This window comes from Lolium perenne, chromosome 2, assembly GCF_019359855.2.
Source record: "Lolium perenne isolate Kyuss_39 chromosome 2, Kyuss_2.0, whole genome shotgun sequence".
Classification (NCBI taxonomy): Eukaryota; Viridiplantae; Streptophyta; class Magnoliopsida; order Poales; family Poaceae; genus Lolium; species Lolium perenne.
This window is the reverse complement of record NC_067245.2, coordinates 245,844,821-245,867,724: the sequence shown is the minus strand read 5'-3', so window position 1 is coordinate 245,867,724 and position 22,904 is coordinate 245,844,821. Positions and strand designations below refer to the sequence as shown.

Sequence of the window (22,904 nt, the reverse complement as noted above, 5' to 3'; positions counted from 1 at the left end):
ACAACCACAAATAATAATGATTTCCTATGCACACCTATTGCTCCACCTGCTACTACAGCAGAATTCTTTGAAATTAAACCTGCTTTACTGAATGTTGTTATGCGAGAGCAATTTTCTGGTGTTAGTTCTGATGATGCTGCTGCCCATCTTAATAATTTTGTTGAACTATGTGAAATGCAAAAGTATAAGGATGTAGATGGTGACATTATAAAATTAAAATTGTTCCCTTTCTCATTAAGAGGAAGAGCTAAAGATTGGTTGCTATCTCTGCCTAAGAATAGTATTGATTCCTGGACTAAATGCAAGGATGCTTTTATTGGTAGATATTATCCCCCTGCTAAAATTATATCTTTGAGGAGTAGCATAATGAATTTTAAACAATTAGATACTGAGCATGTTGCACAAGCATGGGAAAGAATGAAATCTTTGGTTAAAAATTGCCCAACCCATGGGCTGACTACTTGGATGATCATCCAAACCTTCTATGCAGGACTAAATTTTTCTTCGCGGAATTTATTGGATTCAGCTGCTGGAGGTACCTTTATGTCCATCACTCTTGGTGAAGCAACAAAGCTCCTTGATAATATGATGATTAATTACTCTGAATGGCACACGGAAAGAGCTCCACAAGGTAAGAAGGTAAATTCTGTTGAAGAATCCTCTTCCTTGAATGATAAGATTGATGCTATTATGTCTATGCTTGTGAATGGTAGGACTAATATTGATCCTAATAATGTTCCGTTAGCCTCATTGGTTGCTCAAAATTCTAGGCCATATCCTGCTAATGGTAACTCTTATGGTAGATATGTTTCACCTAAGGAGGAAAAGATGTTAGAAATTGAAAGATCCACCAAGGACTTTATGCAATCACAATATGAGCAAAATAAATTGTTTACCAAAACTATGAATGAACAATCTACCTTGTTGAAGAATATAGGAAATCAACTTGAAAATCTGAATATGGAGATTTCTGGGTTGCAAACTAAACTTGCAAATGCTGAAAACCGAATCTCATACATGTCTGCGTCACAATCTTCTTTAATTAATAAAATGGCTGCTAAACCTGAGGATATTGAAAATAAAATTGTTACTACAGCAAATGCCATCCAAGTTAGAATTAATGAGAATATAAGATTAATGGCTGAATTGCGTGCTAGGTGGGATAGAGAAGAAAATGAAAAACTAGCTAAAGAGAAAAATGTAGCTAAAGTTTGGACTATTACCACCACAAGTAATGTTGATTCCTCACATGTTGCTGCACCTCCTACTATCAATGGTAAAATAATTGGTGTTGGTAATGTTTCTACTCCTAGTGCAAAGCGCGCAAAATTACCTGAAATTGCTAAAAAGCTATTTAAACTGCTTGTGATAAAACTGCTGAAATTTTTTCCAACCTTGGGGATGATGATCCCATTGCTGTAGCTCATAATGATTTAGATTTTGATGATTGCCACATCTCTGAAGTTATAAAATTCTTACAAAAACTTGCTAAGAGTCCCAATGCTAGCGCTGTAAACTTGGCTTTCACAAAACATATTACAAATGCTCTCATAAAAGCTAGAGAAGAGAAACTAAAACTTGAAACTTCTATTCCCAGAAAGCTAGAGGATGGTTGGGAACCCATCATTAAAATGAGGGTCAATTATTTTGATTGTAATGCTTTATGTGATCTGGGTGCAAGTATTTCTGTTATGCCTAAGAAAGTCTATGATATGCTTGACTTGCCACCATTGAAAAATTGTTATTTGGATGTTAATCTCGCTGATAATGCTAAAAAGAAACCTTTGGGGAGGGTTGATAATGTTCATATTATGGTTAACAATAACCTTGTCCCCGTTGATTTTGTTGTCTTGGATATTGAATGCAATGCATCTTGCCCCATTATATTGGGAAGACCTTTTCTTCGAACCGTTGGTGCTACTATTGATATGAAGGAAGGTAATATTAAATATCAATTTCCTCTCAAGAAAGGTATGGAACACTTCCCTAGAAAGAGAATTAAGTTACCTTATGATTCTATTATTAGAATAAATTATGATGTTGATGCTTCATCTCTCGATAATACTTGATTTACACTTTCTGCGCCTAGCTGAAAGGCGTTAAAGAAAATCGCTTATGGGAGACAACCCATGGTTTTTACTACAGTACTTGGTTTTTATTTTGTGTCTTGGAAGTTGTTTACTACTGTAGCAACCTCTCCTTATCTTAGTTTTGTGTTTTGTTGTGCCAAGTAAAGTCTTTGATAGTAAAGTTCATACTAGATTTGGATTACTGCGCAGTTTCAGATTTCTTTGCTGTCACGAATTTCGACCTGCCTCCCTGTAGGTAGCTCAGAAAATTAAGCCAATTTACGTACGTGATCCTCAGATATGTACGCAACTTTCATTCAATTTGGGCATTTTCATTTGAGCAAGTCTGGTGCCATTTTAAAATTTGTCTTTACGAACTGTTCTGTTTTGACAGATTCTGCCTTTTATTTCGCATTGCCTCTTTTGCTATGTTGGATGAATTTCTTTGATCCATTAATGTCCAGTAGCTTTATGCAATGTCCAGAAGTGTTAAGAATGATTGTGTCACCTCTGAACATGTTAATTTTTATTGTGCACTAACCCTCTAATGAGTTGTTTCGAGTTTGGTGTGGAGGAAGTTCTCAAGGATCAAGAGAGGAGTATGATGCAATATGATCAAGGAGAGTGAAAGCTCTAAGCTTGGGGATACCCCGGTGGTTCACCCCTGCATATTATAAGAAGACTCAAGCGTCTAAGCTTGGGGATGCCCAAGGCATCCCCTTCTTCATCGACAACATTATCAGGTTCCTCCCCTGAAACTATATTTTTATTCCGTCACATCTTATGTGCTTTGCTTGGAGCGTCGGTTTGTTTTTGTTTTTGTTTTTGTTTGAATAAATGGATCCTAGCATTCACTGTATGGGAGAGAGACACGCTCCGTTGTTGCATATGGACAAGTATGTCCTTAGGCTTTACACATAGTATTCATGGCGAAGTTTCTTCTTCGTTAAATTGTTATATGGTTGGAATTGGAAAATGATACATGTAGTAATTGCTAAAATGTCTTGGATAATGTGATACTTGGCAATTGTTGTGCTCATGTTTAAGCTCTTGCATCATATACTTTGTACCCATTAATGAAGAAACACCTAGAGCTTGCTAATTTGGTTTGCATATTTGGTCTCTCTAAAGTCTAGATAATATCTAGTATTGAGTTTTGAACAACAAGGAAGACGGTGTAGATTCTTATAATGTTTACAATATGTCTTTTATGTGAGTTTTGCTGCACCGTTCATCCTTGTGTTTGTTTCAAATAACCTTGCTAGCCTAAACCTTTTATCGAGAGGGAATACTTCTCATGCATCCAAAATCCTTGAGCCAACCACTATGCCATTTGTGTCCACCATACCTACCTACTACATGGTATTTCTCCGCCATTCCAAAGTAAATTGCTTGAGTGCTACCTTTAAAATTTCATCATTCACCTTTGCAATATATAGCTCATGGGGCAAATAGCTTAAAAACTATTGTGGTATTGAATATGTACTTATGCACTTTATCTCTTATTAAGTTGCTTGTTGTGCGATAACCATGTTTCTGGGGACGCCATCAACTATTCTTTGTTGAATATCATGTGAGTTGCTATGCATGTCCGTCTTGTCTGAAGTAAGAGAGATCTACCACCTTAATGGTTGGAGCATACATATTGTTAGAGAAGAACATTGGGCCGCTAACTAAAGCCATGATTCATGGTGGAAGTTTCAGTTTTGGACATATATCCTCAATCTCATATGAGAATAATAATTGTTGCCACATGCTTATGCATTAAAGAGGAGTCCATTATCTGTTGTCCATGTTGTCCCGGTATGGATGTCTAAGTTGAGAATAATCAAAAGCGAGAAATCCAAAATGCGAGTTTTCTCCTTAGACCTTTGTACAAAGCATGGAGGTACCCCATTGTGACACTTGGTTAAAACATGTGTATTGCGATGATCCGGTAGTCCAAGCTAATTAGGACAAGGTGCGGGCACTATTAGTATACTATGCATGAGGCTTGCAACTTGTAAGATATAATTTACATAACTCATATGCTTTATTACTACCGTTGACAAAATTGTTTCATGTTTTCAAAATAAAAGCTCTAGCACAAATATAGCAATCGATGCTTTCCTCTTTGAAGAACCATTCTTTTACTTTTATGTTGAGTCAGTTCGCCTATTTCTCTCCACCTCAAGAAGCAAACACTTGTGTGAACTGTGCATTGATTCTTACATGCGTGCATATTGCACTTATTATATTTCTCTATGTTGACGATTATCCATGAGATATACATGTTATAAGTTGAAAGCAACCGCTGAAACTTAATCTTCCTTTGTGTTGCTTCAATACCTTTACTTTGATTTATTGCTTTATGAGTTAACTCTTATGCAAGACTTATTGATGCTTGTCTTGAAGTGCTATTCATGAAAAGTCTTTGCTTTATGATTCACTTGTTTACTCATGTCATTTCCATTGTTTTGATCGCTGCATTCATTACATATGTTTACAAATAGTATGATCAAGGTTATGATGGCATGTCACTCCAGAAATTATCTTTGTTATCGTTTTACCTGCTCGGGACGAGCAGAACTAAGCTTGGGGATGCTGATACGTCTCCGACGTATCGATAATTTCTTGTATTCCATGCCACATTATTGATGATATCTACATGTTTTATGCACACTTTATGTCATATTCGTGCATTTTCTGGAACTAACCTATTAACAAGATGCCGAAGTGCCGATTCTTTGTTTTACGCTGTTTTTGGTTTCGTAAATCCTAGTAACAAAATATTCTCGGAATTGGACGAAATCAACGCCCGGGGTTCTATTTTGCCACGAAGCTTCCGTAAGACCGAAGAGGAGACGAAGTGGGGCCACGAGGTGGCCGGACTATAGGCGGCGCGGCCCAAGCCACGGCCGCGCCGACCTATAGTGTGGGCCCTCGTGTGGCCCCCGACCTGCCCTTCCGCCTACAAATAGCCTTCGTCGCGAAACCCCCGCACCGAGAGCCACGATACGGAAAACCTTCCAGAGACGCCGCCGCCGCCAATCCCATCTCGGGGGATTCTGGAGATCTCCTCCGGCACCCTGCCGGAGAGGGGATTCATCTCCCGGAGGACTCTTCACCGCCATGGTCGCCTCCGGAGTGATGAGTGAGTAGTTCACCCCTGGACTATGGGTCCATAGCAGTAGCTAGATGGTTGTCTTCTCCTCATTGTGCTTCATTGTTGGATCTTGTGAGCTGCCTAACATGATCAAGATCATCTATCTGTAATACTATATGTTGTGTTTGTCGGGATCCGATGGATAGAGAATACTATGTTATGTTAATTATCAAGTTATTACCTATGTGTTGTTTATGATCTTGCATGCTCTCCGTTATTAGTAGAGGCTCTGGCCAAGTTTTTGCTCTTAACTCCAAGAGGGAGTATTTATGCTCGATAGTGGGTTCATGCCTCCATTGAATCTGGGACGTTCTAAGGTTGTGGATGTGTTGTTGCCACTAGGGATAAAACATTGATGCTATGTCTAAGGATGTAGTTATTGATTACATTACGAACCATACTTAATGCAATTGTCTGTTGTTTTGCAACTTAATACTGGAAGGGGTTCGGATGATAACCTGAAGGTGGACTTTTTAGGCATAGATGCATGCTGGATAGCGGTCTATGTACTTTGTCGTAATGCCCAATTAAATCTCACTATATTTATCATGACATGTATGTGCATTGTTATGCCCTCTCTATTTGTCAATTGCCCGACTGTAATTTGTTCACCCAACATGCTTTTATCTTATGGGAGAGACACCTCTAGTGAACTGTGGACCCCGGTCCTATTCTTTACATCGCATACAATCTACTGCAATACTTGTTTTACTGTTTTCTGCAAACAATCATCTTCCACACAATACGGTTAATCCTTTGTTACAGCAAGCCGGTGAGATTGACAACCTCACTGTTTCGTTGGGGCAAAGTACTTTGGTTGTGTTGTGCAGGTTCCACGTTGGCGCCGGAATCCCTGGTGTTGCGCCGCACTACATCCCGCCGCCATCAACCTTCAACGTGCTTCTTGGCTCCTCCTGGTTCGATAAACCTTGGTTTCTTTCTGAGGGAAAACTTGCTGATGTGCGCATCATACCTTCCTCTTGGGGTTCCCAACGAACGTGTGAGTTACACGCCATCAAGCCGCTCTTTGAAAGTCTGTTTGACAAGGGGGTTAGAGTGCCCACTACCATTCGTTGACAACAACAAACACCCCTCAAAACTTTACTTTTATGCTCTCTATATGATTTCAAAACTTGAAAAGCTCTAGCACATGATTTAATCCCTGCTTCCCTCTGCGAAGGGCCTATCTTTTACTTTTATGTTGAGTCAGTAAACCTATTTCCCTCTATCTCAAGCAAGCAATTGAGTTGTTGTGATCCAACCATTTATATTGTGATTTATTTAATCATGTCTTTTATTCTTCCTTGTTTAGTACAAATTTTATCTGAATGAATATGACTTTGAAGGTTATCAACAATTATGAGAAGATTGTCATGATTGAGCATGTAAGTTCTGCCATATAAGCTCTAATATAAAGACTCTGCTCAAAAGATAAGTACAATCTGTTAATTGTTCTTTGACCAAGAACGAAGTTTGCCATCACCAATTATAATTTCCTATGCACCTTTAATTGTGATTTCCCTTTACTTGTTTCAAGTTGAGTTATATGAGGAAGTTTTTACTAGAATGTCTTGTGTGAATTAATAAATGTGATGCTTCTTGTCCGTATTTCATTTAACGACTCTTCACTCCATAAACATGTGGTCTTGTTTACTGAGTTCAGTTTCGCTTGGGGACAAGCGAGGTCTAAGCTTCGGGGGAGTTGATACGTCCATTTTGTATCACTATTTTATATCATAATTTACTGTTATTCATTGATATATTTCATATTTAGAGATGATACTTATGTTATTTCACCTATTTTGCATGTTTCATGATTATTGGAGAATTACTCATCGGAGTCAGGATTCTGCTGGAAAAAGCACCGTCATGATACAATATTTCTGAAGATCAACAATTGACGGAAAATATACCGAAGCTCCTATTTTTCCAAATGACGGAGCTAGCCAGAAGGGGAGGCCGAGGAGGGCCACCATGGGCCCTCCCCATAGGCCGGTGCGGCCACCAGGCCTAGCGCGCCGCCATGTGGGGAGGGGGCCCACAACCCCCCTCGGCCATCTCCCTTTCGCGTACTTCATCTCCCAAAAACCCTAAGGTGCGGGGGATCATCGAGGAGAGACACAGCCGCCTCTGCGGGGCGGAAAAACACCAGAGAGAAAAGAGCTCTACGGCAGGCTGAAATCTGCCGGGAAATTCCCTCCCGGAGGGGGAAATCGTCGCCATCGTCACCGTCATCGAGCTGGACTTCATTGGGATCATCATCATCATCATCTCCACCGCCGACACCATCATCTCCACCGCTGCACCTCGTCTCCGCTGTAACATCTAGGGTTGAATCTTGATTATTTCATAGGGGAAACTCTCCCGGTGTTGATTACTCCTTGTTATTGATGCTATTGAGTGAAACCATTGAACCAATGTTTATGTTCAGATTGTTATTCATCATCATATCACCTCTGATCATGTTCCATATGATGTCTTGTGAGTAGTTCGTTTAGTTCTTGAGGACATGGGTGAAGTCTAAATATTAGTAGTGAACTATGTTGAGTAATATTTAATGGTTTGATATTTAAGTTGTGGTGTTATTCTTCTACTGGTGTCATGTGAACGTCGACTACATGATACTTCACCTTTATGGGCCTAGGGGAATGCATCTTGTATTCGTTTGCTAATTGTGGGGTTGCCGGAGTGACAGCAACCTGAACCCCCGTTGGTATATCGATGCATGAGGGATAGCAGGATCTCAGAGTTTAAGGCTGTGGTTAGATTTATCTTAATTAATTTCTTATATTTGCGGATGCTTGCAAGGGTTTTAATCACAAGTATGTATTAGTCCTAGGAAGGGCGGTGCATTAGCATAGGTTCACCCACACAACACTTATCAAAACAATGAAGATTAATCAACTATATGAAGCGAAAGCACTAGACTAAATTCCCGTGTGTCCTCAAGAACGTTTGGTCATCATAAGTAAACAAACCGGCTTGTCCTTTGTGCTAAAAAGGATTAGGCCACTCGCTGCAATTATTATTCCCGCATTTTACTTACTTGTATTTTACTTATCTGCTATATCAAAACCCCCTGAAAACTTGTCTATGAGCATTTACAGTGAATCCTTCATCGAAATTGCTTGTCAACACCTTCTGCTCCTCGTTGGGTTCGACACTCTTATTTATCGAAAGTACTACGATACACCCCCTATACTTGTGGGTCATCAAAGCGTTAAGGTAAGAAAGCTTGAAGGCACTGGCGGACCGTGGTTGTCACTCAAGGCGAGGCCTGTCGAGGTAGACTGGGCCAATTATTGTTGATAAATTAATATTTAATGAAGCTGTTGGCTGAAAACACCTTGTTAATATTTCTTTTCAGTTAGGAAAGACCGGGCCATAGCCTGGTTTGGTCCCCAAGAGGATCCAACAGTGCTTGAAGGTGTGATGTATAACATGTCTGCCATAAACATAACAAATAATCCGGTTCAACATGACCGAACCAAAGATGTGGAGATAGACATGTTATTTAATAAAGAAAACATTGATTTAGGAATTATATCATTGTCTTATGTGAGATCAGAAAAACAAGTTGTTTACTATTTGGGTTAGAAACAAAAGAGTGTAATCTTGTCTGTGCAAAGATGAGAATGCTTGACATTTATCACCCATCTTAGAGGAAATGTTGGATATCTGTTAAAAAAAATATTTGATACCTGTGGGGCCTTCATTAAGTTCCAAATGGTCCATGAGGCCCAACCTAGTGCCTGACCTACTGAAGGTCCTTTTTTTCCTCTACTCAACATCCCATCTACGAGAGGGAGTTTCTCCCAGCCACCAGTGAAAACCCCAAACCAGGTTAGGCCCTCAACTTTAACCACATCGGTTGATGTTGGAGCGTGTATCGAGGATAGGCTATGTCCAACCTTGAATTTTTCTCAAAGCAGATGCTTAGCCTTGATATTTGATATCTTCCTAATAATACGCTCGCACCCAGTGGCCAGAAAGTAAAGCCCTAGCTCTCTCTAAGAGATGTTAATTTCAAAAGGCTACACTTATCATGGGAAAACTATCATAAACATATATGGTGAATATTAGCGTGCTGCCCAATAATCATGTGTGGTCAACCAAACAACATTCGGATTGTTCGAAAACTTTTCCTGAAAGGCAAGTTCTTAGCTTGTTTTCGATTAAGTGTATGTAGTCTACAGATGCATCATGCTGAACAAAATCAGGATCCTAATACAACACGATGACATCTGCACAGATTCATTACACTTATGGAGAAAAATGAAAAAAAAACATAAATTGAGAACTACTAGTACAAGCACATCTTTCTCAAGGTCACAACTCACAACCACCTAGCTGTCCCTAGCTTGAATGATCGATCTGCATTATCGTTATCGTTATGATTCATTAAATGAAACTCAGTCACTTGTGAATTGTGACTTGTGACCTATGACCACGTCGAGGCATGCCGGGTAGTACACATACCATGCAAAGCACCTGAACTATAAGTGGGCCGTAACAGTGGATGATGAACGGAACACAACTACTAGAAAAGTACACACGACAACAATATGGATCAACCAAACCAGCCGTCGCAACGACGAAGCAGCTAGCTCTGCGCCGTGTCGCATACGCACGTTCACGAGACGGCCGGACAGTGCTTTCTTCCTTTAAACACCTGTACGTACGTGCCCTCGCCGGCCGGTCTGGGCCTTACGGTTTCAGTGCCGAGTAGGTCCGGTACTGGTACTCCTCCGCCGCCTTCGCCTCCTCCCTGCCGGCGTCCACACTGCCGTAGCCCTCGTGGTGGTCCTCGCATGGCACGTGGAAGTTGACGGGGCACGTCGTCATCTTGGTCCAGTTCTCGTGGAAGAACTCGGCGCACTCCTCGTAGGACCGCTGGTTGGGCGCATAAGGGATGCAGTTGCGGTCGACGTTGAGCTTCCCCTCGCTGATCAGGTCCCAGCAGGATTCCCCCAGCCACGTGAAGTAGTTGCCGGAGAGCGTGAGGTTGGCGAGGTGGCCGTCGGTGGCGAGACGGCAGAGCGCGTCGGGCACCACGCCGTAGAGGAGGTTGTCCGCCAGGTTGAGCTGCTCCACGTTCCGCAGGCACGCGTACGAGCACGGGATGGGGCCCGTGAGCCGGTTCGTGCCGGCGTCGATGACCGTGGCCTGGGCGAGCAGGCCGAGCTCGTAGGGAAGGCAGCCGCTGAGCATGTTGTTGAGGAAGAGCACCTCGAGGAGCGTGTCGGCGGCGTGGGCGATGGACGCGGGGATCGGCCCGGTGAACTGGTTGTTGGCGAGGGAGAGGTAGTTCACGGGGGAGTCGCCGAGGTTGTCCGGGAGGTTGCCGGAGAACTGGTTGTTGTTGACGAAGATGGCCTGCACCTCCGGGAACGAGGAGAAGATCCCCGCCGGCAGCTCGCCGAAGAAGCTGTTGAAGCGGATGTCGATGAAGGTGGCGTTGGCGAGGCCCAGCACGTCCGTCGGGAACGGCGCGGGCGCGAGCCTGTTGTTGCTCACGTCCAGCTCGTAGAAGTACTGCAGCTTGTTGAGGTTGGGCAGGGCGCCGCCGAAGTTGTTGGAGTTGGCGTGGAACAGCGCCAGGTCCGGGAGGCCGTCCACGAAGCCCTGCAGGGAGTCGGCATGCAGCTGGTAGCCGTTAAAGTCGACGGACGCGACGGTCCTGTCAGGGATGTTGCGCGGCCGCTCGCAGAAGAAGCCCTTGTAGGAGCCGCAGAGGTCGGTGCCGGTCCAGGTGCTGGTGACGCCCTTGGGGTCGCGGGTCACCGTCTTCTTGAACTTCTTGATCACGAGGTACGCCTTGTACAGGCGCAAGTTCTCGAACTCGCATGCCCGCGGCTCGGACGACATCGGCGGTGGCGGAGGCGCGGCGTACCTGATGGGGTGCTTGTCGGTGCCGACGCCAGCGTCCCGCCCGGTGGCGTCGGAGGTGCGCGCCGCGAGCGCAATGCACGAAACAGCCAAGACGCAGAAGAGAGCGAGGCGGCCGCCGCCTGGCAGACCTGCCATTTTTCTGATCGCGGCGGCAGAATTGAGAACAGTGTGTCGGGCAAGTTTGGCGCGGAGTTGCCCTCGCGCAAACTGAGTGGCCTGGTTCTAAGGGCGCGGGATGTATATAAACACTTGCACCCACGGACCACGGTTAAGAAAGCATGCAGACTCTACCAACTGTTGTTGATGTTTGTTCAGAGAAGCTGGAACTCGTCCTGCGTTGGCTGTCGCTTACTGTAGTGTGTTGGATGGGTGTAGGAGTTCCATCGCTATACTGATCCTCCTCCCCTGTTTCCAAGTTATTGCAGAGCTCATTTGCATGTGCGGTGGCCTAATAAAGGCCAACCCCCAGATAAATGTAGAGCGTGACATCGTGACCGAGTGGACTAATCTTCTCATCCTGAGGGCAGCAAATTGTACTAGTGTGTTTCATGCACACTTGTCTTATTTTGTGTGTGTAATCGTGATGTAAATAAACACCGGTACAACGAAATAAAGAAGTGATTACAAAACAGAGCGAGTTCGAGAGTGTTTACCGTTAAATACATGGTCTTAAAAAATCAAAGTACATATACACATAACAAAGATAAGATACGTTGATTGATAGCTATACAGATGACTACAACTTCACAGTTCATAATAAAGACCGTTCCTTATGGTTTCCTCGAACAATCAGTTCTTGATATATCTGAGCAGACTAATTAAGAAACCATTCAATGTTTCAGATAACTCTAATTAACGGAACACATCATGAGTTAGACAAAAAAAATGCTGCATGCGAAAATTTCCATCTGCAAAATGCACCAAAATATTTGAGTAACTAATAAATACAGAAGGACCAGGGGCACCGTCAAAATCCTTACATTTTGAGCCTGCACTTGAAAATTTTGGTGTTACTTCACTTGGCTCTTCCTGAGATGCAGTAAAAAAATGCATATATATTGATCAGCGAGAGTAAACATTGATCAAAATGATAGATTGAATGGAAGATAAATTGTAAGATTAGATATCTTTACTCCAGAATATTTCTTCTCTCCCGTGTCGCTGCCGCAGGTGATCCAGGAGGAGCCCATGAAAGCGTATCTTGATCCCAAAGATCTTTTGGATTATTCATGACAAGGCAATCTCAGGGAACTAACCAATTTTGTGCAAAGTTTGCAGATTTTAGTTCTCTATCATCAAGCCATGACCAGTTCTTCTTTTTAACATCCTTTGATCAGGGATATCGCAAAAGTGGATCATGCTGGGTGTGGCGTACTACGAAAAGAGCACATCACAAAGCATAACGAGAAATGATCCCACATATACATACCCTACAGAGTTTCGTTCAAAATCTACTTGAAAAAAATCTCCAAACTCACATTTTTAACACTTACTCGGTACCTCCATGTTTCTCCATCTCGGTTAGTCAGACCATGTGAGTTTGAGACTCGCAAAGACATGCGTTTTTGTCAACTCTCTATTTCTGCCGGTACTTCTAGTGCGGTCAAGTCGGAACCTCCGATTCTTCATTAAAATGTGTCCAGAAATATTCCTATATACGGCTGGTATTTCCAGGACAAATCCATCTGGCACCTTCAAGAGGCAACTTAGCAGCTTTTGTCAAAACTAAATTGTGAGAGTGCTACATTCGATCCGGTACTACCGAGACGATTCTCAAGAACCTCCCAGCTTTTGTTGTCTTCACTTTCGGGTAACATTCAACTTTTGAGTGTTATGGTAAGTCTTTGGCTCCCATACCTCAAAGATCTAAATTTGTAAGGAGGCCATGACGTCTCTTAGTTCCCATGGAACCTGCTGAGCGGAGATGGAGTTTGTCGCTGAAGCTCTTGCAAGAGAAAGATTGTCCGTCAGAAAAGTAACTTGTTGTAGCTGAAGCGACCGCGCCACCTTTGTCGCAAGAAGAAGAGCTGCCGCATCGGCATGAAATGGTGTTGGCGCTTGCTCTGCAAGGCTTGAATCATGAAGAAAGAGACCAATGCCAGTTGCTTGGGAGTCATCTCTTCCTGGTATCTTCATGTTTTTCCACGAGGCGTCCGAGAAGATCTAATTCCCTGTAATGACAAGATCTGTCCTTATTGTTGTTCTTATTGCTGGTAGATAATTGGTTGCATGAGTTGCTTCTTTTATGATGGCCTGAGCCTGCAAAATGGAATCAACCAGGATCGAGCATCTCCATGTTTTGTTGAATTGTTCTTGCCGCTTGGTACACCTGGTATGGAGGCCCTGGTTTTCTGCAAAATAGGTTGTCATTTCTAGGCTTCCAAATACACCACATAAATGTTAGAATGTTTTCCAGGGTAGCATAAGGGTGATTCATGGACAAATTTATAAAAAAAAATTGAGACATAAGAGTTGCAGTCTGTAATAAGCATCAGATCTGACGAACCAAAGGATAGCTGAACCATGCCACACGAGCAAAGTGACAAGTAAAAAAGAGATGTATGTAACACAGAGTGCTTATGTGAGTGGAATACTTACCTGCTCTTGCTCCTGTCGGCACTACACTTCTTAGAACAACCCAATTTCGGAGACAAAGCAAGGCTCTGACTGACTCGAAACTGGCGATTATTCTTTGCAAAGTTTATGAGCATATTTGAAGAAATCATATTTTTCTTTGCACCCCTAGTATAGGGGTCGATATAACATTATTTTGCAAGTTCGGAGTAATATTTTCTTTGTCATGATTCCTTTTAAGCAACTGCAAATATACAAGTGCACTTTAGAGCATCTCCAGCCGCGTCCCCCAAACCGCACTGGATTGAGCGTTTGGGGGACGTGTTTTGTTCGTGCCGCGTTTGGGGACGTCGCTCCCCAGCCGCGTCCCCCAAACGCCGCCCCCAATCAAAAGAGATCGTTCCCGCCGAATCGTCGCGATCAGAGTAGCGGCGATCAAAGTACTGGGCGCGCGATCATATTACAGACCATAGTGCATGCTAAATTAGAAGAAGGGGTTGGCCGACGGCGACGTATCCTGAGTCGACGCAGGCCCATCGATCACGATGACCTCGTCGCGATCTGCCTGGTGCTGTGCATGCTCGGTCTGCTCCGCCGTCGTCGCATAGGCCGACGCAGGTGTAGCAGTCGAAGACGCGTCAGCCGGCTCTTGCTCTGCGGTTGCTGCCGCTGCCGCTTCCTGGGCCGCCGCGTCAGCCACAGCATCGGCCGCTGCCATTTTGGCTTCGATGTCGTCGAGGATCTGGCTTTGAAGAAGTTGTGCGCCGCCCGCGTCCGGGGAGACATTCCCTCTGTCGACGCTCTCAGCAAGGACATGTCGTCCCTGCGTTTCTTGAGCTCCAACTTCTCCTCTTGCCTCTTGAGCAGCTCCGCCCACCTTTCGTCGGCCTTTTTGTCGCGGGAGAGAAAGGTCGAGGAGACGTCCGCGAGTCATTTCGTGATCGACGCCTGAGTCTTCTCACACGACGCGGCGTCAGCCAAGGCGGCCTTAGCAGCCTTGTTGCCAGTAGGACGCCATGCCGACGTTACCAGCGGCGCGTCCAGATCAATGGTGTCCTTCCCCTTGGACAGTGACAGGCACGTCAACCGCCATTTCTCGTTCACTTTGAGCTTGCTATAGCAATGCATCAACGCAAACGACTTATGGCCATCCGAGTTCCTCCGGTAAACCTCCATGGCCCTATCAAACTAGCCAAAGGAAGCGGAATCATTTCATCGAACACAATGTAGGCGCTACAGATTATGGAAGAAAGAGTCGTACCATTTGGGAGACGTCGGCGCCGCTGTCGGCTCTCATCACTAAGTCGTGATGGTATCCATGGAAGGAGTTCACCGACGCCTGGATGATGGCCCATCGCGTCGACATTGCCTTTTGGCTCCTCTTCATTGTCACTTTGTTGTAGTCGTTGTTGATGAGCTTGCGCTCATCGAACTCAGCCTTGATCCTCGCCCAATACTTCCCGTATTTTTGGTTGGTGCCGATGATGGAGTCATGGCTCATCGTCGCCCACGACTCGCACAGACAAAGATCCTCCAAAACCGTCCACTTGGGGCCTCGTGTGCCCGACGCCTTCTTCTTCTTCTTCTTCACGCCGTCCGCGTCCACCTCCACGAGATCATTGTCACCGGCACCCTCCTCGTCCTCTTCCTCTCCGCCCTCTTCGTCCTCGTCGTCGTCCTCATCCTCCACCTCCTCCTCTTCATCATCCTCCTCGTCCTCACTCCCGCCCTCTTCCTCAGCACCCTCAGCACCGGCGCCATCGAATTCGAGCGGCCCCCTACGGCCAGTGAAAGGGTCGCCGTCCGCACCAAGTCCTGGCTCGCGCTGCTCGTACGCCGGGGAGTAGAGGTTGTTGGGGTTGAAGCCGCCATGCGGCAGCGCATCCTGGTAGTGGGGCAACAAGTTAGGCGTCACGCACCCGGGAGTGCCGGAGGGGCCGTCGTTGTAGAAGGCGGATGACGACGGGGAGAACACTCCCGGAACGTACACTGGCACGTTCGTACTATATGGGCTCGCGTTGGTGGCGGCGAGACACCCGGCCATTATGTGTTGGCTGCTCCGTCGCCCTCCGTCCTTTCCGCTCCGCCGTCTCCATCTTCCGGCGCAGACAGTCTTGATGTCACTGATCATCGGTCCATCCTTCCGGCTTATTCTTCGGAGCCGGCGCCTTCCGCGGCTTCGCGAACGGCGCTTTCGCCCCTTTCCAAGCATTGCCCAGCGGCTTCTTGGCCGCTTGCTTGGCCATCTTTTTGGGGGCTGTCGGCGGCGCCATGGAATGGGGAGAGGGTAGCGGCGGCGGGTGGACGGCGGGAGGGAGAAACAAATCGGCGGGATAGGAGAAATGAATCGGCGGCGGGATATGTGTTGGGAGGCCAGAAATGCGTGGCGGGATAGGCGCGATATGGCGGGAGGGGCGGGATTTGGTGGGAGTGGGAGACGATTTTTCACTGAGCCACTGACACGTCGGGCCCGTCTCGCTTCGCCTCGCTTTTCGTTGTGTCCGGCGTGCCCGGAGCGTCCCCTATGGGACGGGGACGGGCTCGGGGCGCCGGACACCGTATCGGGGCACGCCGAACAAAATTGGGCTTTGGGGGACGCGGTTGGAACGGATTTTTGGTCCGGCGCGTCCCAAATTGCTTTGGGGGATGCTTTGGGGGACGCGGCTGGAGATGCTCTTAAGCAATTCAAGTAAAGAACATAAATATTTTAAGTTATCAAACATATGACTATAATCACCTATTGGTTTTCCAGTTGTTGGCTCAATTTTCTAAACTTTGCCATCCTGTATTTTTCAAATTGCAATCTTGAACTTCGCTCCGCTTCCAAAAATCTTTCCCTCTCATCATGTTCTTCCTTTAACCTCTCCTCAAGGATTTCTCTCTCGGCACGCTCCATGTTAATCATCTCTTGTGTACTTGCAAGTTCAACTTCTAGTTGATCATGTAATTCTTTGACCTATTGGCTGACCTCAGAGTTGTGCTTTCGGTTTTGTACTGTAGCACGAACTTGCGCATCCACCTGGCATCGAATCCTTTTAGAACCATATGCTGGTTTGGCCATGTGTCCAAACCCACGAGGCAGCGATGACTTGCATTTCAAATTGTCCTTTTATGCAGTATAGAAAATATTGTTTCTCTATTTACTTGATACTTGAAACTGGACCTTGAGTTTATCTTTCTCTTATTTTCAATCTCACTACATGATTTGTCCTAAATACGAAAAGTACAATTATAGGTATGTCATCAATATTCACACTATAAGAGATGAAACAATAATAATACAATGCACAACTTGAATAATCATGACAACCTGTGTAACGCACACCGCTGAATATCTAGAGAATAACCCAATGTCAGTTTAGTCACATAAACATCCTTGGACACTATGTTAGACCATGTTCCTTTCGCCGTGTGGGTCAGTTCCCAAGGAGCAATCAAGTCTAGCTCTTCTCGACTTTCCAAGTCTTTATAGTATAACAATGAGATACTTGAATCATGAAAGCATTGTTATCAGCAAAGCATACATATTTAGATAGACTTGTACCTTCTCAAAACTTAGTTTGGAGTATGATTTTGATTCAGTTTTGTGTTTTGTATTCATTTTCTTATTTTGGGTGCTTCGCTATGCATTTATTGAAACAAAATAAAACCAGTTAGACAAGCCGTTTCATCTAAGTACTTAGTAGAGAAGCAGTGAACTTAGAGATAAGTACAAATTTTCAATCAGTGCCAAAGAACTTAATCATCCATTCTCACTCTTTTGGTTGTAAATCTTCTGGCACATTAGCCAATCTAGCAGCATCAGTTTTGTATGCCTTGTAAGTAGAGGAAAGAGTTGATCGCGAGCCTCTATATCGCTCTTTCGCAATTTTCAGATTTGTTTTCTTCTGTTTCTGGTTTATATTTCAAATCTCATATGTCAGGTAAGGCATACACCAAAAGAATAGACTTAAGTAGTGCATTGTCGATGAAAAAATAAGATTGCACATGACAACAAGGTTGTACGCATTATGATTGCTGCAACAATGAGTTGAGGGATACTAGGTTGAATGTCTGACCACCTCCTCACTCGAATGAGTGGTAATTTTCTTTTTATTATGACTACCATGTCATCCTTGAATGAACGATTGTTCATACCTATTGTACAACCCAACTTCCCACAGAATTCAATATTAAGCTTTGCAGATCCAATGGCAAAACGCATCTTACTTGCTTTGAAACCTTTGAAAAAAGCTGGCGATTTGTTCTTCTATCCATTTGTTTCTAAAACCCGAAATAATAAATGAAGTATTACATTACTCGGTATAAATTGTAAGAAATGAAAATGTGATGGCTGGGATCGAATGTAGAGTATAGCCCAGAGTTTCTTAGTAGGAATACAACCTTAATGGAATACCGAGGATCATTTTTGTTCTTTTTTTCTTCATAATAGGATTTAATACCGAGTAATGCAATACTTCATTTATTATTTTGGATTGTAGCAATGGACAGAAGAAGAAACCATGAGGTGTTCTGAAAGGTTTCAAAACAAATAAGAAGTGTCTTGCCAATGGATCTGCAAATCTTAATATTGAATTCTTTGAGAAATTGTGTGGTACAATAGGAATAAACAATCGTTCATTCAAGGATGACGTGGTAGTCATAATGAAAAGAAAGTTACCACTCATTGGAGTGAGAAGGTGGTCGGACATTCACCCTACCATCCATCGATTCATAGTTGCAGCAATTATAGTGCGTACAACCTTGTTGTCATGTGTTATCTTATTTTTCTATCGACAATGCACTACTTAAGGCTGTTCCTTCGGTGTATGATTTGGAAGATACACCAGAAACAGAAGAATTTTTTTTTGAAAGTTGCGAAAGAGCGATACAGAGGCAGGCGGTCAACTCTTTCCTCTATTTACAAGGCATACACGAAACTAGTGCTACTAGATTGGCTAATGTGCCGAAAGATTTACAACCAGAAGAGTGGGAATAGATGGCATTGATTCAAAATTTCTAGTTATCTCTATGCTCACTGTTTCTCTACTATGTATTTAGATGAAATGGTTTATCCGACTAAAAAAGACTAAAGACTCTGATGTAAAAATTGAATGCAAAACACAGAACTAGATCAAAATCATACTCCCAACTAAGTTTTGAGAAGGTATGCATCTAATAAAATATGTATGCTTCGCTTCTAACTATGCTTTCACGACTCAAGCATCTCATTGTTATACTACTGACATCGAGAGTTGGAAAATGGAGAAGAGTTAGACTAGATTACTCCGTGGGAACTGACCCACACGAAAGGAATATTGTCTAACACAAAGTCCAATGATGTTTATGTGAGTAAATCAACTTTGGATTATTCTCTAGTTATTCAGTGTTGTGCGTTAGGCATGCTTCTTTGTTGCCATGATTATTCATGTTGTGCATCGTATTATTGTTGTTTCATCTCTTCTAGTATGAATACTGATAACATACCTATAATTGTACTTTTGTATTTAGAACAAAGTACTGAGATTGAAAATAAGGAAAAGAAACTGAAGGTCCAGTTTCAAGTGAATAGAGAAAAATATTTTCTAGACTGCATACAAGGACACTCTGAAATGCAAGTGATCGCAGCCTCGTGGGTATAAGCTCGTGCTACAGCAGAAACCCAAAAGCACAACTCTAAGCTCAACCAACAGGTCAACAAATTATAACAACAACTAGAAGCTCTACATGCAAGTACACGAGAGTGATGTCTCTAAATATTGTCGAAGGTGAGGAAGAGGTACAAAGGTAGAGCAAAACGAACGAGAGACAATGTTTGTGTCGCGCACAACTTGCGATCTTTTCTGTTTACGCCTCATTCCTTTTATTCGAGCTACAAAGCAAAGGCACGAGCCCGCGATCCAATTAGTCGCACCACAGACCGAATCGTGCCTCGCACAAGAATCGCTCCAAGTTGTTAGAAACTTGGAGCAGCTAAACGCTAACTGAAACTAAACATGAAACTTGCTAAGTGATGAAACAGACTAACAGCTAACTAACTGAATATGCTGCGCTGGTTTATTACAACAAACTCCCCGTAAGCCAGACGCAGCAAACTATTTAATCCTGACAATGTTGATCTTCTCGCGGAGCAGCTAGAATCACACTCGACCCCTAGAGCCTTTGTGAGAACATCTGCAAGTTGATCTTCAGTGCCAACAAACTGAACCGTGACGGTTCCATCCTCGATGCAGTTCCTGATAAAGTGGTAATGCACCTCGATGTGCTTGCTACGGTCGTGGAACACGGGGTTCTTGCACAATTGGATTGCAGACTTGTTGTCCACGTGCAGATCAGCAACGAGGGGATCAGTCCCCAGCAGATCGCCAAGCAAACGGCCGAGCCATACTCCTTGGCACGCCGCCGTCGCCACTGCGATGTATTCAGATTCGCAGGACGACATTGGTGGGCGTGTGGCATTGTGTTGTATTGGTTTTTAGTCAGTTTCCCTTATAAACTAGCTAATGCTCTTCTTTATCGATGAAAAGGAATATTTTGCCTTGGTTCAAGAAAGACGAACCAAATTGTTATTAGTACCACAACACAAATATGAACACTACAAATATGGCCAACACTATAAAAAATCAGACCTGACAGCTCAGACTTCATTAGTTTGTATATTTGTTCCAATGGTAATAGCATAGTAACAACGGTGGTTTTTGTCGGTTTATGGGTCAGTTTGGAAACTCTTCCTACATGCTGCTGGAGCAATGGACCGACAAGCTTAAACACATGAACCATGTGCTAGGGAAAAACTTCATGGCCCAAACTGAAAAAGGTGACCTTGCAGTGTTTATAATTAGGGGAGCCCTTCTCAACAAAACATAAGAAATCAAAGAAGTGGGGGATTATACAGCTACTGGACTAAGTGGAATCACTGATGCAGATCTTTTCTACACCCTCCTCATGACAAGACAAGTCACGTTGACCAAAATGTCTTTGTTACTGGCTCAAGGACAATGAACACAACACGACAAAGTAGAAGGGTATTTTTTCGATAAAGAGAATATATTAATATCAAATTGATATCAACTACACCCAGCCTGTTTTTGTATTATTTCCATGGATAAGATAAAAAAAAGGACGTACCCAGTGCTAAGAGCTCCCGCAATGTGCGGGGTCTGGGGAAGGTGTTAGTGGCAAGCCTTACCCTCATGAAGTGCAATGTGAGGAGACCGCGACTCGAACCTGGGACCTCTCGGTCACAGGCGGTGAGGCTCTACCGCTGCACCAGGCCCGCCCTTCATTTCCATGGATAAGATATACAAGAAAAAAAAAACAAAGCTGATTGTAGCCCCCGGGAGAAATTTAGAAAAAGACGTATGTACTGCTAGATCAGTTTCTGAAGAGCGTGTGACGATTAGAGGTACCAGAAAAACTTCCACGTAAGAAAGACACATAGCATTGCAAGGCATCGTGACAGCTAAACTGCTAAACCTTATGTTGCAGCTACAAAAACTATACCTGAAATTCTTCAAAAATAGCTTGAGACTCTAGTGATGGTGATGATGATTTCAAGCTTCAAAGCCCTAGCCTGACATGGGTCTGACGCACATATGAACAAGTATTAATAATGTGGAGTAAACAATGAATGAGCAGTCTTGGCAAAAAGTAAACTAATATATTGCTAAGCATCTGCAAGAATAAAAACTTTTCAGTTAAACAAGAAATTTAAATTAGAAAAATGCGCAAAAATAGGTAAATTATCAGATTCTTATGCCTGCACAAGAAACCCAATTAATGCTCAGCTTTGTAGCTTCATGTTCCAATGTGTGAGTGCAAATTTGTGCTTGTGTTCTATACGGAGATCAACCAATCACAGAAACAGAACTCACGCATGACACCTTCTACGAGTAGCCTTAGCCATTACGAAATTGTTATTCGACTTACCAGTTACTACACAACGATATTTAACACAAGTTAGTTATTCCAACTTAGAAATGATTAGTCAAGCATTCCATACCATACTTAATCATAGTCAAGAACTGGGACGTGAACCAAGGGAAAATCATCTAGAAAGTATCTCATATGTTGCATCAGGACAAGAGCGTAGAGTAAACAAAATCGGTCCAACAATTATCTTCACTTTCTCGGGGTAATGATCTAGTCAACACTTGCTAATGTAAAAACTAACCCCACTATTTTAGCTCTACAGAAGAGGCAATGTGCATTTCAAAAGAATTGAGACATCATCGTTTGAGCTAGTAGCGACAAGAACAAAACCAGAATTTAGTGTCCTGCGTGTCCTTAATATTCTTCAGTGTAATGCTGAAAACATGTCATGCTTGACATAGTGCTACGAACTCCATTAACAATAGTTCCAGCTTGGGTGCAGGACATACAGGAACTGAATCCCTACCACCATCAAGAAAAATATGAAGCAAATATCGTTTTGGTCCCACTAGGGAACAGATCTGACAGCGTGTTTGGTTGGGTGTGGGGGGGGGGGGGGGGGGGGGGGTGGGGGGGTGGATTACAACTAGGGAATGGGAACTAAAGGGGTATGAGACTTAAAATCTCGTGGGAAGGCATGGGAGTTGAGGAGGGAAGGGGATGAGGAATTAAGGGAGACAATTCCCTCAGATCTGTTAACTACAACATCAAAAGAATTGGAACTTATGAAATATCATGATCCTTGTGTACAACATCAAAAGAATTTGATTTACATATCAAAGATGCACTGCCAGGCGCCAGCCAATTTAAGCATCCGCCTAGTGCGTGAATCTATCTGAAGCAACAGTAATAGCCACCACATCGCCCACATATATAGTTGCCCCGATCTGTCTCGACTATCACAGGCAAGGAGAAATACAAACGAAGGGGACTTAGCTTACTTCTCGTCGTAGTGGAGCGGGTAGAGGTGACGAGCTACCGCGCCGCCAGTTGACCCGGGATATTTTACCGCCAGTTTCTTGACCACCTGCGCCGCACGCACGCACGCACACACACAATTCAGCAGTCGAAATCAGGTGATGAACCGCGAACGGGAGGATGAGAATCTCCGAAGAGGTCGGCGACAGGATGGAGGCGTCGTTGTAGAGGTGCGCGACCGTTCCCACGACGCCACCGCGCCCTTGTCCTGCAGCCCGAATCTCTCCGTTCGCGGCGGCGAGGGGGCCGCCGTTTGCGTTTCCGATTCACGCGACGGCGACGCCAAGGACCACGATTTTAAGCCAGCGCTGTACGAAACCGGAGAACGTAACGGA

At 43.9% G+C, this 22,904-nt stretch overlaps 1 protein-coding gene and 1 long non-coding RNA gene across 2 annotated transcripts; both read right to left on the bottom strand.

Moving 5' to 3' along the window:
* Nucleotides 1–9,421: 9,421 nt before the first annotated feature.
* On the bottom strand, nucleotides 9,422–11,565 carry LOC127335487 (uncharacterized protein At4g06744). Its single transcript, XM_051362139.2, has one exon. The coding sequence runs from the start codon at nucleotides 11,239–11,241 to the stop codon at nucleotides 9,922–9,924; it is 1,320 nt and encodes a 439-aa protein (XP_051218099.1). The 5' UTR covers nucleotides 11,242–11,565; the 3' UTR covers nucleotides 9,422–9,921.
* A 913-nt stretch (nucleotides 11,566–12,478) lies between these two features.
* LOC127335486 (uncharacterized) lies at nucleotides 12,479–22,861 on the bottom strand. Its single transcript, XR_007872820.2, has 3 exons — nucleotides 22,533–22,861; nucleotides 21,163–21,243; nucleotides 12,479–13,457 (listed from the first exon to the last, which is right to left on the bottom strand). It is a non-coding gene; the product is annotated as an uncharacterized lncRNA (long non-coding RNA).
* Between the last annotated feature and the right edge of the window lie 43 nt (nucleotides 22,862–22,904).

Excerpts from the sequence above, each read along its gene's own strand:
- LOC127335487 (XM_051362139.2), bottom strand. The coding sequence starts at position 11,241 with ATGGCAGGTCTGCCAGGCGGCGGCCGCCTCGCTCTCTTCTGCGTCTTG.